At 40.9% G+C, this 13,325-nt stretch overlaps 1 protein-coding gene and 1 pseudogene across 1 annotated transcript; one reads left to right on the top strand and one right to left on the bottom strand.

Moving 5' to 3' along the window:
* The first annotated feature begins 1,586 nt into the window (after window positions 1-1,586).
* On the top strand, window positions 1,587-4,836 carry LOC146697977 (uncharacterized; annotated as a pseudogene).
* A 4,106-nt stretch (window positions 4,837-8,942) lies between these two features.
* On the bottom strand, window positions 8,943-12,360 carry LOC146697976 (uncharacterized). The gene has a single exon (XM_085472911.1). The coding sequence runs from the start codon at window positions 10,331-10,333 to the stop codon at window positions 8,954-8,956; it is 1,380 nt and encodes a 459-aa protein (XP_085329037.1). The 5' UTR covers window positions 10,334-12,360; the 3' UTR covers window positions 8,943-8,953.
* Window positions 12,361-13,325: the final 965 nt, after the last annotated feature.

The following is a 13,325-nucleotide window of genomic DNA, read 5'->3' as shown; positions in this document are numbered from 1 at the left end:
TCCTCAGATGCCATGGATGTCTCTCCTTTCTGAGGCTCTTCCCGGGTGGAGGCAAATGGAGCTCCTCCTCAAGGTTTCTGCTGGGCTTTGTCTGTTCTTGGAGTTCTGTTTGTTCCTCTTTATGAGATAACTCCTCGTTTATCTCAGCCTTGGCACCAAGCACGGATGGATGACGTATGAAATAAAACAAGTTGGAGGTGAACAGTTTCACCCCTGACTTGTTAAAATTAAATCCATTTGCTTTGAACAGATGCCTGCGTTCCCAAAAAATATTAAAGTTGTCGATAAAGTGCACTGAGTGGTCAGCACATGCTGATATAAGCCATTTATTCAGTGTAAACAACCTGCTGAATCTCTCGTCTCCTCCTCTGACCGGCGGTACAGGTCCACTGATGAATACAGCTGCATTCAGAGAGTTTACAGTATTTAATAATCCAGTAAAGTCCCGTTTCAGAACCTCCGACTGTTGTTTGGACACATCGTTTGACCCTGTATGCAGAACAATGTTTGTCACAGTTGGATATTCATCTGCAATTTGAAGAATTCTCTCCTTCAGGTTGTTGACCATATCGTTAGGAAAGCAGAGGACTTTAGTGTTCTTACCGCACATCCTTTGTACATCCTTTACGGCAGAGTCACCCACAATCAGAGTTTCAGGCCTAGCCTTTAGCTTTCCCTGTGGCCTTTCACTTTTTAACAGATTTTCAGACCTTATTTCGCTGCTTTTAGATGGATGGTTGTCCGATATAGATCCAGGGTCCTTTGATAGTGGAGCAAATCTGTTCTGCAGTTTCACATTCAGTTGTTTTGGAGGTTTGTTGTTAACCTTCCTATTCACGGTTGTCCAGTCCTGTTTCCTCCCGTATACAGGGGTAGAAGAGCTTCTCTGTCTCGTAGGAAGTGAAGGCCAGTCGGTTTCAGAGATTTCAGCTCGCTGTGCCCTGCCTGTGATACGTCCTCCCCCTTCCAGGAGACATGATTTATGTCTTGGTTTTGCACCAAGACAGTCTAAGGGGGGATTATCACTTGAGGATTTATAATAATGCACAGAGTCTACTTTCTTGGTCATGTTATCTGTGCTCCTTAGCTGTGTACTAGCTTGCTCATCGCCATTGTTTTGAATCAAAGGCAAGGTTGTTTCATTTCCACACAGTCCATTTACCTCCACGTTTACTTCTAAGCGATGAATTTTTGTCTCCAGTACTGCAATCTTCTGCAGGAGGCTGTGGTAGTCATCTGTGGAGAGGGAAGGCATCTTGTTGCTAGTTAGCCTAGCGGTTAGCACCTTTCCAGGCTATTGAGGCTGCTCGGTGCCCAGACGCTGTAATCAGGCTTCAGCTGTGTCTAGGCCACAGACACACGAAGCGCTGAGGACAAGGTAACCATAAAATGTTGCTGTTTCTGTTAAGAACACTCTAGTCCTAATGATCTACAAGTGTCCAGAAGTTATCGCAGGTAAGCTCACACGGAAAAAAGGGAAAAAATCAGCATAAAAATCAATAAAAATCAATATAAGAAGCAAAGCATTCAAGAGCAAAGAGATGAAGCGTCCACACTCACAAAGGGGAGGAGCTGAAAGGTGGAGGTTACGTCGCCTAGTATGTTGTCAGACCTTACAGTAAGTATCATTTACCAGTTTATCTTAATGTACTGAAAATATGCCGGGTTTCTGGAAGAATGTGAATTTATATAAATTAAAGGAGTTTAGAGTTTAAGTTAATTACTGCTTAACTATACCTAGCTAACCTTAATGTAACAGTCTTGCTAACATATCCTACTCTTAATTTTATTATTAGTTCTTGGATTTCGTGCCATACTCCATTAGAGTTAATGTGTTTTGGTAGTATTTTTATGTATTACTTTATTCATGTATTTATCTATTTACTTTATTTATGTATTAGAGTATTCAGAAATTGCTCTTAGAACCAGTGTGGTAGTTGGCTAGCGGCTCCGACAGGCATTATGTTGTCTATGAGCAACGCCAGAGTCAGCACCTAACCGTAGCAGTGTTGAGTAAAATGACAATATTGTCGTTAGCTCTGAATATAGCAAATGTAGTTATCACCGCGACCATTCGTTTACTAGCAGAGAATAGGAATAAAGACTGAGTAACTTTAACATGAAATATACCTCATATTGACAGAGATAATTATTTTTTCAAGCAGTTAAAGCAGTTTTTGCATCTAGTATGATTAACTAAAGTATGTGCACATTCTTTTTTAAGGCTTATTGCTGGAAACATGCTCTGATATAGTTTCTTTTTTATGCAGAACTTCTGAGGAAGTAATAGTCAGTGTTATTTAAAAAACCAAACAACAGCAACTTGACCATGCAAATTATCTTACTTATTTAGCCATGTGTTTCATTTTTTCAGCACACATATGACAACTTAGAATCTGTCAAAGTCCTTGTAACCACTTTTATAGATGAGAAAGAAATTTGTAAAAAAAAATAATTCTTATTGTCAGCAGTGCCACAGACATCAGACATCACTATTAGTCAGGATCAGATTTATTCACCAAGTAGCAACTAGAAGATAAAATCAATTTATTTATTATTCAGAATTTCTTTTAGTCATTGCGTTATAATCACGTAGTTAAGAAACCGCCTTCTTCTGCTGCAGCTTTTTGAGTAAACTCGTGCTTTTATGCTCTGTGGAAAGTTGCTGTCATGACTTTGAAGATTATTGCAGAGAGGTAAAGTGTCTGGTGTTGCCTTTACACAGTCTACCATTACCACAGAAGAACAAAGTCAACCCCTGAAGTCACTCAGGAAAGCCCCACAGATTCTTAAGGAGTATGAAACCTGTCGGTGCCATCGAGGAGGCTCCTTGTGAAGACTTGCATTGGGGATTTGGTGGAGAGGTGTGGTTAGTAAGTATCGCACTTTACTGTACTTTGTTAAAATTTTGCAATGAATGTTTTCCTTTAAAAATGTTGAAGTGCACAGAAGTAAAAAAGTTTACCTTTGTTTTCCAGTTACCCTCTTAGTGCAGAGAAGCTAACTGTAGCAAAAAGCATCCTCACCACTTTTCCACCCTTAAGTGGCAGGACAGGGGGAAGGATTTGTAAGTAAATTTAGCATTTTAATAATGTAAATTCCACTACATACTGTAAATTGCACTTGTTCCCACTTACTGTGTATCGTTTAACCTTTATCTAATTATTTATTAGAGCTTTTTTTCTCAGTTAAAATTGCTCAGCTGTTACCCATATACCTCTGTCCTTTCTTCCTCAGGAGCATTATTATGATCCAGTCTCTCATTGTGGATTCCTAGAGACTAAACTGCGCAACCTTAGACGGAATCTCGACCAGGGGCAGAGACATTATAAGAAGCGAAAAGTGACAGATGACTGTGGTGAAGACAAGAAGCTCAGGCGAGAGGATGGGAATACCAGCAGCACAGATGAGTGGGTCACCCAAGTTATTGCGGCCCTCAGCTGAGAACCTTCCAATTATCATGTCAGGCATGGAGGAAACATACACCAGTCTCAGAGCCTGGAATATTCGGAGAGTACCCACGGTTTTTGGACATGCCAAGTCTGGTAAGTTGCTTGGTTCTCTGGTAATGGTTTATGTACTCCTTCTCCACTCAGTTGTGTTTTGCATACAAAGTATATAACAGGAGTGGATACATTTGGAGGTATGTTTATGAGCTCCTAGTGAATATTTTGAAAGTTTTATAACTTCAGAGTTTGATCATTACTCCCTGCGCACTGATTACAATGAGCATCACTTTTCACATGGTCCAAAATCTTAGTCGTACCACCAAATGACTATCTAATAGTAGGGACATCAAATGACAATGCAGAAAGTGCTGCTCGTGGAAGTGAAAACCCTACAAAAAATCACCTAAATCTGTATGAAACTCTGCTTTCAGCAGCACTATTTTCAACAAAAAAGCTCTACAGGACAAACCGCAGATAGACAACATAAGAAATTGTCTGCTAGAAAGTTGAACATCAGCTAAAAAGTCCTAATTTTTTCTCAGGGTCTGATGGGACCCAAATCATAGCTAAAATTAAGGAATAATGGACTTGTATTCAAATACCACTCCAAGTAAATTGTTGTTTCACTGTGTAGGTAAGCTTGATGTGGAATGGGTAACAGAAATGTGATACTGTAAAGTTTGATTTTAGCCATACAGCTACCAAATGGACAGAATGTACTTTTGATTTAATGTATTTAATGCTTCATTTTAAACTTAAACACTTCTTTTATTTCCGTAGGCTGGACTTGGAGTTTGGCAATTTTACAGGAGGAAAGGTGGATCTCTTTTTGCGAAAATGGGAAGCCAGTATCATTCCGAAGCTCAAATCAGTAGCTGCCCTGGAAACAAGAACCCCCCCGCCATGTGTTAACACACCTACTCCCAACAGTTGGTGCCAGTCGTTGCAGCCTTTTTTGCACTGGTATGTATTCAGTAAAGTTCTCACGGTATTTACCTGAGGAAAGCATTTGTCTACACCTCACTGAATACTATCTTTATCTTCCCCCATCTCCAAGCCTGGAACAAGTATTGCATCGCTTTGCAGTGATCCTGAAGCATCATCCACAACACACCAACCCCAGCTGATATGCATCGGTGATCTAAAGAGGGCAACCAGGCAGTACATCATTGTTGCTAAGAATGACAGAGTAACCATTTCTCTGAATGATGGCCTGACGTGTGCTGTGGATAAGCTTTTCAAACTGTACTGGGTATGTAACTTGTCCTATCCAGCACCACTTGGCTCCGTCTTCACCTTCTTTGAGTTTGTCTATGACCTGCCGCTGTCCACCCAAAGGAAAACCAAAGTACTGGAGCTGATTGCACAGATTAAAGGATGCAAGTAAAATGTTCACCTGTCCAAAATGTAGAGAGTCTCTGTTCACAGAGGTGAGAAACCTCATTTGGCATCTTTGTCAAATACACTGCTTATCAGGACTGACCATTTTTATGCCTATGCAGTGGAAAGGTCTGAAATTTTTGATTTTTGTATTTAAACCCAAGGTACAAAATTGTATAACCTGGATGCTATATTCGCCAAAATGTATGTTTTTCTGTTTGCATGCAACTGCACATTTGTTAAATGTTGACAATTTGTTGAAGATGACAATTGTTACCTTTAAAATTTTTAATTCATGTATTGTCTGGATTATATCAGAACATTATATATATATATTGAAAAAATTGAAAAATTGAAAAAAGGGCAATCATATATATGATTGCCCTTTTTTCAATTTTTTTTGACATTTTAATGATCTAGAGAGATAGAAAGCTAGTCAGATATGAATTTTGTTTGATTTTGTAAAGTAAAAATTGTGATATAGCTTTGGCTAAAATTGCATTTAAAACATTTTAATTGAAAAGATTCTGACAGTTGTTGTTCATTCAGTTTGTAATGATTTATAATATGCCAAATAAAAAATGGAATTCAATAAGTGTATAATATATACCCATCTTTTTTCTCCTTTTTAAAAAAAAAAATTGAAATGTACACATTTTAACACATCTTTGTGTCAAAATAACACATCTTTGTGTTTACATTTTTTAACACAGAAGATGTGTTAAAGGAGCAGACACATTAATTGTGTTAAAACTGACACATCATGTGTTGTCCCTAATCTGATGCAGCACATGTGTTAAAATTTAACACATGATGTGTCAATTTTAACACATCCCTTCTAAGAGTGTACCTTTAACAACATGGTGAAAGATGCGAGAGCCACTTATTTCTCGAAACTACTTGCAGTAGGAAAAATAAATCCTAAGGTTCTCTTCGACACAGTAAATAACATAGTCTCCCCCCTATCTCCGTGCACACCTGTCTTTTCAGATAAGGACTGCGATGATTTTCTAAGATTTTTCCAAGACAAAATCAGTGACCTAAGAGGAAACTTAGCTCCCTCAGTCCCTTCAACCATAATCTTCCACAGCCTGTAATTATGGAATCCTTTCACCCAGTTTCTTTAGAAGATCTATCAGAAATACTGACCCAAATCAAACCCTCTGTCATGGCTGTGTGAAGGCAGGCAGGAGTGGCAGACCCAAAAGCAGCACTCACGGAGGCAGACGTAAACTCAAAACACTCAGTTTTATTGCTGGATAGCAACAGAACAGAAAACTAACTAAATTGGGAATACAAAAACAAACTAAACAGGAAGGCAGGCTAGCAAACAGAACACAGAGCGAAAGTGAGAGTACGACGCTGCGACAAGCAGAGGAAGACGCAGACACTAAATACAAGAGGTGAACAGAAGTAAGAGGAAACAGCTGGGAGACATGGCTGATGCTGATTACACTGACGAGACAGGGGCTGTATCCCAATTCAGGGTCTGCAGCCTTAAAGTACGCAGCCTCAACGATCCTCAAGGGCCGCGTACTCAAAGACCGCTAAGGCCGGAAGTGCGAGGCTTGTGAAATGGGACGGTCTAGCCTCCGTTGCGCTGCCCAGGTTGCCTAGCAACCATGATACTAACAGCTGGAAACGTGTCATACAGCTTTGTTTGACAGAAATGAAAGAAAAAATCTTTTGTTCATTTGTTTGTTTGTTTCTACATGAGCTTTGGTCATTCTCTGTAAGATTAAGCTCAGCTATTGAACGGAGTATATTTTAAAGCAAAGGCTTTAAAACCAAGTTAGTACAAATGTCACTAATGTCACATAACTTTGCCGACATGTGGCCAACAGTAATGTTTTAATGTTCTTCGTTATTACACATTTGCACATAAATAAGTGACATAATATTCAGTACTTAAAGTTTACTCGTCGGCCGCCCCTCATCCGCCGGTTTTTTTCCACGCAAAATTATCCACACCCACCACCGCGCTTTGCATTCTGGGATATGTTGGGCCACGAAGTCTACACCGCCACAGCCTTAAAATTCAGGGAAATGAAGGACGCATTTCAGGGCCACATTTCGAGCAGCCTTTGAATTGGGACAGCCTTCGGCGCGCCGCTGTGACGTAATCAGCCTTGAAATGCGTACTTTAAGGCTGCAGACCCTGAATTGGGATACAGCCAGGGAGAGCACAAACAGAGCACAATGACATACGATACAGACCTTCAAAATAAAACAGGAAATGTACAGACTGGACTCAGAGACGCGGTACAGACAGAGAACAGTGGGAAACAGAACCAAAACCTAACAAATAGCAAATCTTAACAAAAGACATAACCAGAATAAGCAAGAACATAAGATAATATTAACAAACACAAAACACTGGGTTGTCAGACTCAGGACCATGACACCCTCAATGAGTCCAGCTGCTGTCCTACCTACTTCTTTATTTTGCAGAGTTTTTGACACCATTGGGCCCTCTGTGGTCACACTGATAAACTGTTCCCTGATGTCCGGCTCTGTCCCCAGGTACTTTAAACAGGGTGTTATTCAACAAAAAAAAAAGCCAAACCTGGATTCGACTCTTCAGTTGAGCTACAGACCCATCTCATTCCTTTCATTTCTAAAATATTAGAAAAAGTTGTTTGGTACCAAGTAAAGAAGGCACTGGAGAAACATAACATTCTTGATAAACTTCAGTCAGGATTTAGAAAGTCACACTCCACAGAAACTGCTCTCCTGAAAGTCACAAATGACCTTTTGATGGCCGCGGACAGAGGTGATTGCTCAATCCTTGTAGTATTGGACCTTAGCTCTGCCTTCGATACCGTTGATCATCAGATCTTAATTCACAGCTTAAATCATATGGTAAGGATATCTGTATCTGTTCTGAAATGGCTCACCTCATTTCTGGCAGATAGAACATTCATTCAAAATGGATTTGTTAAATGTTGGGTCTAAACTCAGACCCCGCTGTATCCAAGACTTATTCCCATGAAAGAAAAACAAGGCAACAGTGTTCGATCGATTTCTTGCGCAAGGGAGGCCCCCTCATCTGTGTCCAGCACGACAATGAACCCCGATGATGGCCTCCTCTCGCTGCCTTTTATTGACAAACTTCAAACAATAGTTTACAAAACACCTCCCCCTGCAACCCCCTTTGGTTACAAAGACAAGGCACTGTATGTAAATGTATACACTGGGTGTGTGTGTCTGTGTGTGTGTGTGTGTGTGTGTGTGTGTATGTGTGTGTGTGTTGATCAAAGGGTCATAAAACCTAAAAGCAGGAACAACATCCTTGGTCATAAAGAGGGTAGTCTTCCCCCACACCCAATGTATGGTTTACCAAAGATAACACAGTGAAACCATACAAAGGGTAGGAAGCTCTACCAAACATCAAACAGATCTTCAAAAGGACGTTCCTGTGATAAAACACTTCAACCTCCCACCCAGAACCTCGAGAATCTGGGGATGGGAGGAAAGAAAGAATTCCTTTCACAGAGTTAAAACAATGGACAAATGGTAAATATAAAAATGACAAATGTTTAACTATTTAATCTAACATTAAACATAGACAGGGTTTTCATAATGTAAGACGAGTCCTCAACATTCTTCATAATCAAAGTGAACAGGAAGATGCAGCCATTCTCTTGCTCGACGCGGAGAAGGCTTTTGATAGAAACGTACGGCCATATCTCTTTGATGTGATTGTTAGATTTGGGATGGGTAAATTATTTCTGCATTGGATCAAGCTACTACACTGTCAGTCTGTTGCTCAGGTTATGACTAATGAGATCATTTCTGAACCATTTGACATTAAAAGAGGGTGCCCACAAGGTTCACCATTATCTCCACTTTTATTCCTTTTAGCTATTGAACCTCTGACAAATACAAGGTGTTAAGATTGGTTGAAAGGAGCATAAAATTGCTTTATTTGCTGATGATGTTATATTATTTTTAAAGCAACTAAAAACTTCTGTGCCTGCTGTAAAGCATTTAATAGACCAGTTTTGGGCCTTCTCAGGGTATAAAGTAAATGTAACAAAATCATCATTAATGTTACTTAAACAAGGGTATAATCAAAACGTAAGTGAGAATATATCTGGCTTTACTGTTAATTCTGAATTCACTTATCTAGGCATTAAAATAGTTCCTTTACTAAAAGATAGTACTTTTAAAAGGAGATGCCACCAAGGACCAGACAGTAACCACGCCATCCAGCCTTGTGGTGCATCTACTCCTGGCGTGCTATTCATCATGTATTTCTGCAATGTGGTTAAATTCTGCAGTGCTTCATAAATGTCTCCTCCACTTGTATATCCATCTGGTATGAACGTACAACATGTTTCTCCTATCAATTTGCATACTCCTCCTTGCGATGCAGTTATCAAGTCCAAAGCCAGTCTGTTTTGCAAAACCATTGTTCGTATGGCCTTTTGCTCCTCTGCTAAGGCTGTTCCAAGGGTCTGGGTCCAATTTATGTGTCTCAGTAGTGCATACCTGTTAATTTCTACATGAGTTCCAACTTTCCCGACCCCGATCCACGGGAACAATCCTTGTAAGAATTTGGCTCCAGGTCCCCAGATTCGAAACTCCCAGGGGACCTCACTTAAATCTGTGAGCTTTGTGCTTGCACTCTGTACGTCTCTCTTTGTCTTTGATCCTGGATGATGTTCTATCCTCTCCATGAAGAAAACATGATCAGATAATTTCACGAGTGCACATAGACCTCCCCATTTTGCTGGTAAAGATGGGTAAGCCTTATGTCCACATAAGAAATACCAATCTGCTAACACCCTCGTACCCTTAGGTGTCGGTGCGATTGTTGAGCATTTGGCCACATCCTGTCTTCCTTCAGTAAGTGTCATTTGGTACGAAGTGTCAAATGCACAGTCTGCTGCTCGTTGAATCTCATCATTTGCACATCTGGCATTCTTCAAACACGTCAGACAGCTAATTCTGTTCAAACGAGGGCAAAAAGAATAGGTGACGTTGCATAGATGCCATGGCAAATCTCCAACTTGGGCTGACCCATTGCCCTTGAAACACATAGGTAACTGGCCTGCTTCCAGTTTATTTAACAGTATGATGTCCGGAAGTGGATCAGGAACTTGGGGCCAAGTCAGCAGATCTGTCTTACCAGAGCAGTTCACCTTCCCAGCTACAGGTGAATCAATCTTCCCATTCAGGTTCAGGGAAATTGAAAAGTTGGCAGTGTTCCAAGTACGTTTTACTCCTGGATGTGTTGCTAAAGCAAGCAAACAAACTGTCTCGCTCTCAGTGATGCTATATGGCCACAGTCCAGAAGAATGTGTAGACAGTGGCATGTGTGCACAAGCATAACAATTGGTCTTGTTGTTTATGTGAGCGGTTGTGTTCATAAACTGCCACCAGTAGTTGGTTGAAAACCCATGCGGGTACTGGGTGTGATTTGCTCTGTCCCAATGCGCTCCTGTCATCCCACTCAGGGTCCACAGGCACAAGAAGGCGAACAGCACATTCCCAGCCATTCTAAGTTGGGTTCAGGATCCGTTGTTTCTTCACCAGGATTGAGACGAGAGGTCCTAGAGATATACTCCCCCCTTTGTACCGCTGGCCTTTTCACCATCACCCAGAGTCGGCCAGGAAGTGTGTTACCTTCTTGCAGTGCGCTTGATGTATCCAAGTGTTCCTTTCAGCGATCTTCACTGCTGTGGGCGTCGTCAGCAGCACCTGATAAGGACCTTCCCACCGTGGACTGGACCAGCACTTCCTCTTTATGGCCTTTATCAGCACCCAATCTCCAGGCTTCAGGCTCTGCTCCTGCGGAGAAACAGAAACATCTGGCAGATCATTTGCTCTCATGACTTCTTTACTTTTAAACATTTTAAGCATCCAATCTGCTAATGTGTTCTCCTCTTCTGCTTTTCTGTCGTCACTACAGAAAACTGGAACTCTAAATGGTCTGCCATATATAATCTCAAAGGGTGTCAGACCATTCTCTGTTGGAGTAATCCTCATGTACACTTTAACTAATTCTACACAGTCTAACCATGTCCTGCCTGTCTCTTCTATTGACTTCCTAAGTCTTAGCTTTACTGTTCCATTAGTTCTCTCTACCAACCCTGCACTTTGTGGGTGATATGAACAATGATGTTTTAATGTTATCCCTAGATGTTGTGCCATTAATCCAATCACTTCATTTACAAAATGTGGACCATTATCACTATAAATGGTCTCTGGAATCCCATGTTCTGGGATAATATTCTTACATATTGCTTTGGCAACCGAAATGGCATCTGCTTTTCTAGTTGGTACAATTTCTACCCACTTTGAAAAAGGGCACACTATCACTAAACAGTATTTATAGTTGTTACAGTTGGACAGTTCTATAAAGTCCATGTGAATAACTTGAAATGGGTGACTGGGTCTAGGGAATTTCCCTCTCTTAGGTCTCAAATTACCCTGGGAATTGTGCTTGCAACATATCATACATGACCTGCAAAAATTTTTTGAAAAGGTATTAAATCCTAGAGTATAAAAATGTTGCTCTACTGCTGCCATCATCCCCCCTGTGGAGACATGGCAAAGCCCATGACTCAAAATAGCAGCAGTCTTATACAAATTCTTAGGCAGTATTGGTTTATCACACAGATAATAAACACCATCCTGCAAGCTTGCTCCTTTAGTGAGCCACAACTGTTTTTCTGCAGTAGGTGAGTGTGCCTGCATGTCTGCTAATACATCTGGTGTAATAGGCAACGTCTGCTGGTGTTGCACCGCTAAAACATGAACACCATGTTCTCCTAAAGCTGCCTCTTTTGCGATCTTATCTGCGAAAGCATTCCCTAATGCAACTGGATCTTTCCCTCGGGTATGTGCTGCACATTTACAAACGGCAATTCTACTGGGTAACAACACTGCGTCCAGCAGATTTTGCAAGAGTTTGGCGTGTTCTACAGGTTTCCCTGTTGAGGTTGACATACCTCGTCTTGCCCACTGTGCTGCAAAGAAATGTAATGTAGCGAATGCATACTGACTATCAGTGTATATTGTCACATCTTGTTTCTCTGCAGCTTTACACGCTTCCGTTAAAGCTACTATCTCTGCTGCTTGAGCAGACATAGAACATGTTAGTTGTCCTGCACAAATAACTTTCTCACTATCTACTACAGCAAAACCTGTTTTAGCCTGTCCCTCTGCTGTTTTAAAACTTGAACCATCAACAAACCAAACCTTTCCCTCACTTAGCGGCACATCCGTTAAGTCATCCCTTGGCTTACACTCCTTCTCAACGTGTTCTCTACACTCATGAGGAGTGCCCTCGTCTTCTGTTGGCAAAAGGGTTGACGGATTTAGAATTGTGCACCGCTTTATGGTAATGTGTGGTTGTGATAGTAAGAGTGACATCAAAGACAAATGTCTTGCAGGTGACAGAAATGTCATTTTAGTCTGCAGTAGTAAAACATCCACCTCGTGTGGAACTAACAGTGTCAAAGGGTGAAATAAAACTATTTCCCCAGAACATTGAACAGCCTGAGCTGCTGCACACACTGATCTCACACACAGAGGCAAAGCACAAGCAACTGGATCTAACCTTTTAGAATAGTAAGCTACTGGCTTCATTTTCCCCCCGCTGTCTTGTGCTAACATTGAAGTCATAAAATGTCCTTTGCAGTCAACTGTTTGGACAAATGGTTTTTTATAATCAGGCAATCCTAACACAGTCGCGCTCGTCAACAGTTGTTTCAACGTGCAGAATGCCTGCACTCCCTCTGGAGTCCAAGTTAGACTATCTGACATAGCTAAGGACTCACTGTACATCATGTCTAACAGTGGTTGACTTACTTCAGCAAAATTTGGTACCCATGAACGACAATAATTAGTCAGTCCTAGAAATTGCATCATATGTTTCTTTGTCACTGGCCTAGGAGCTGCTAAAATAGCTGCTTTCCTTTCTGGGTGTATGCTTTTTCCTGCTGAACTAAGCTGGTGACCTAGGAATTTCACCTCTTCCTGTACCCACTGTAACTTTGAAAGCGATGCTTTATTCCCTGTTTTTGCCAAATGTGTCAACAGTGCTATAGACGTAGTTTTACAATTTTGTTCTGAGTCAGACGCTATCAAAATATCATCCACATAAACTAGGATCTGTGAATGGGATGGTATCATGAAATCAGACAGACAATTAGTTATTGCTTGCATGAAAAGGGTCGGACTGTCACAAAAACCCTGTGGTAATCTAGTGTAGGTATATTTTTTACCTTGGTATGTAAATCCAAACCAACCTTGTGAATTCTCATGCACTGGTATGGAAAAGAAAGCATTACTCAGATCTACCACTGTGAAATATGTCATCTCTGGTCTTATCTGATTTAACAAGGTATGAGGGTCTGGGACACATGGTGCAATACTTTCTACAGCTTGATTTACAGCCCTCAAGTCTTGAACCATGCGCCACGATTGAGAATCAGCTTTTTTTACTGGAAAAATGGGCGTGTTACATGCTGCATTTGGGGCTTC

This window comes from Copadichromis virginalis, linkage group LG11 (genome assembly GCF_057382275.1).
Source record: "Copadichromis virginalis isolate Kocher_CV1m ecotype Utaka linkage group LG11, C_Virginalis_male_GT1.1, whole genome shotgun sequence".
NCBI classification, from domain to species: Eukaryota; Metazoa; Chordata; class Actinopteri; order Cichliformes; family Cichlidae; genus Copadichromis; species Copadichromis virginalis.
This window is presented reverse-complemented; position numbering and strand designations above follow the sequence as displayed.

Excerpts from the sequence above, each read along its gene's own strand:
- LOC146697976 (XM_085472911.1), bottom strand. The coding sequence starts at position 10,333 with ATGGCTGGGAATGTGCTGTTCGCCTTCTTGTGCCTGTGGACCCTGAGT.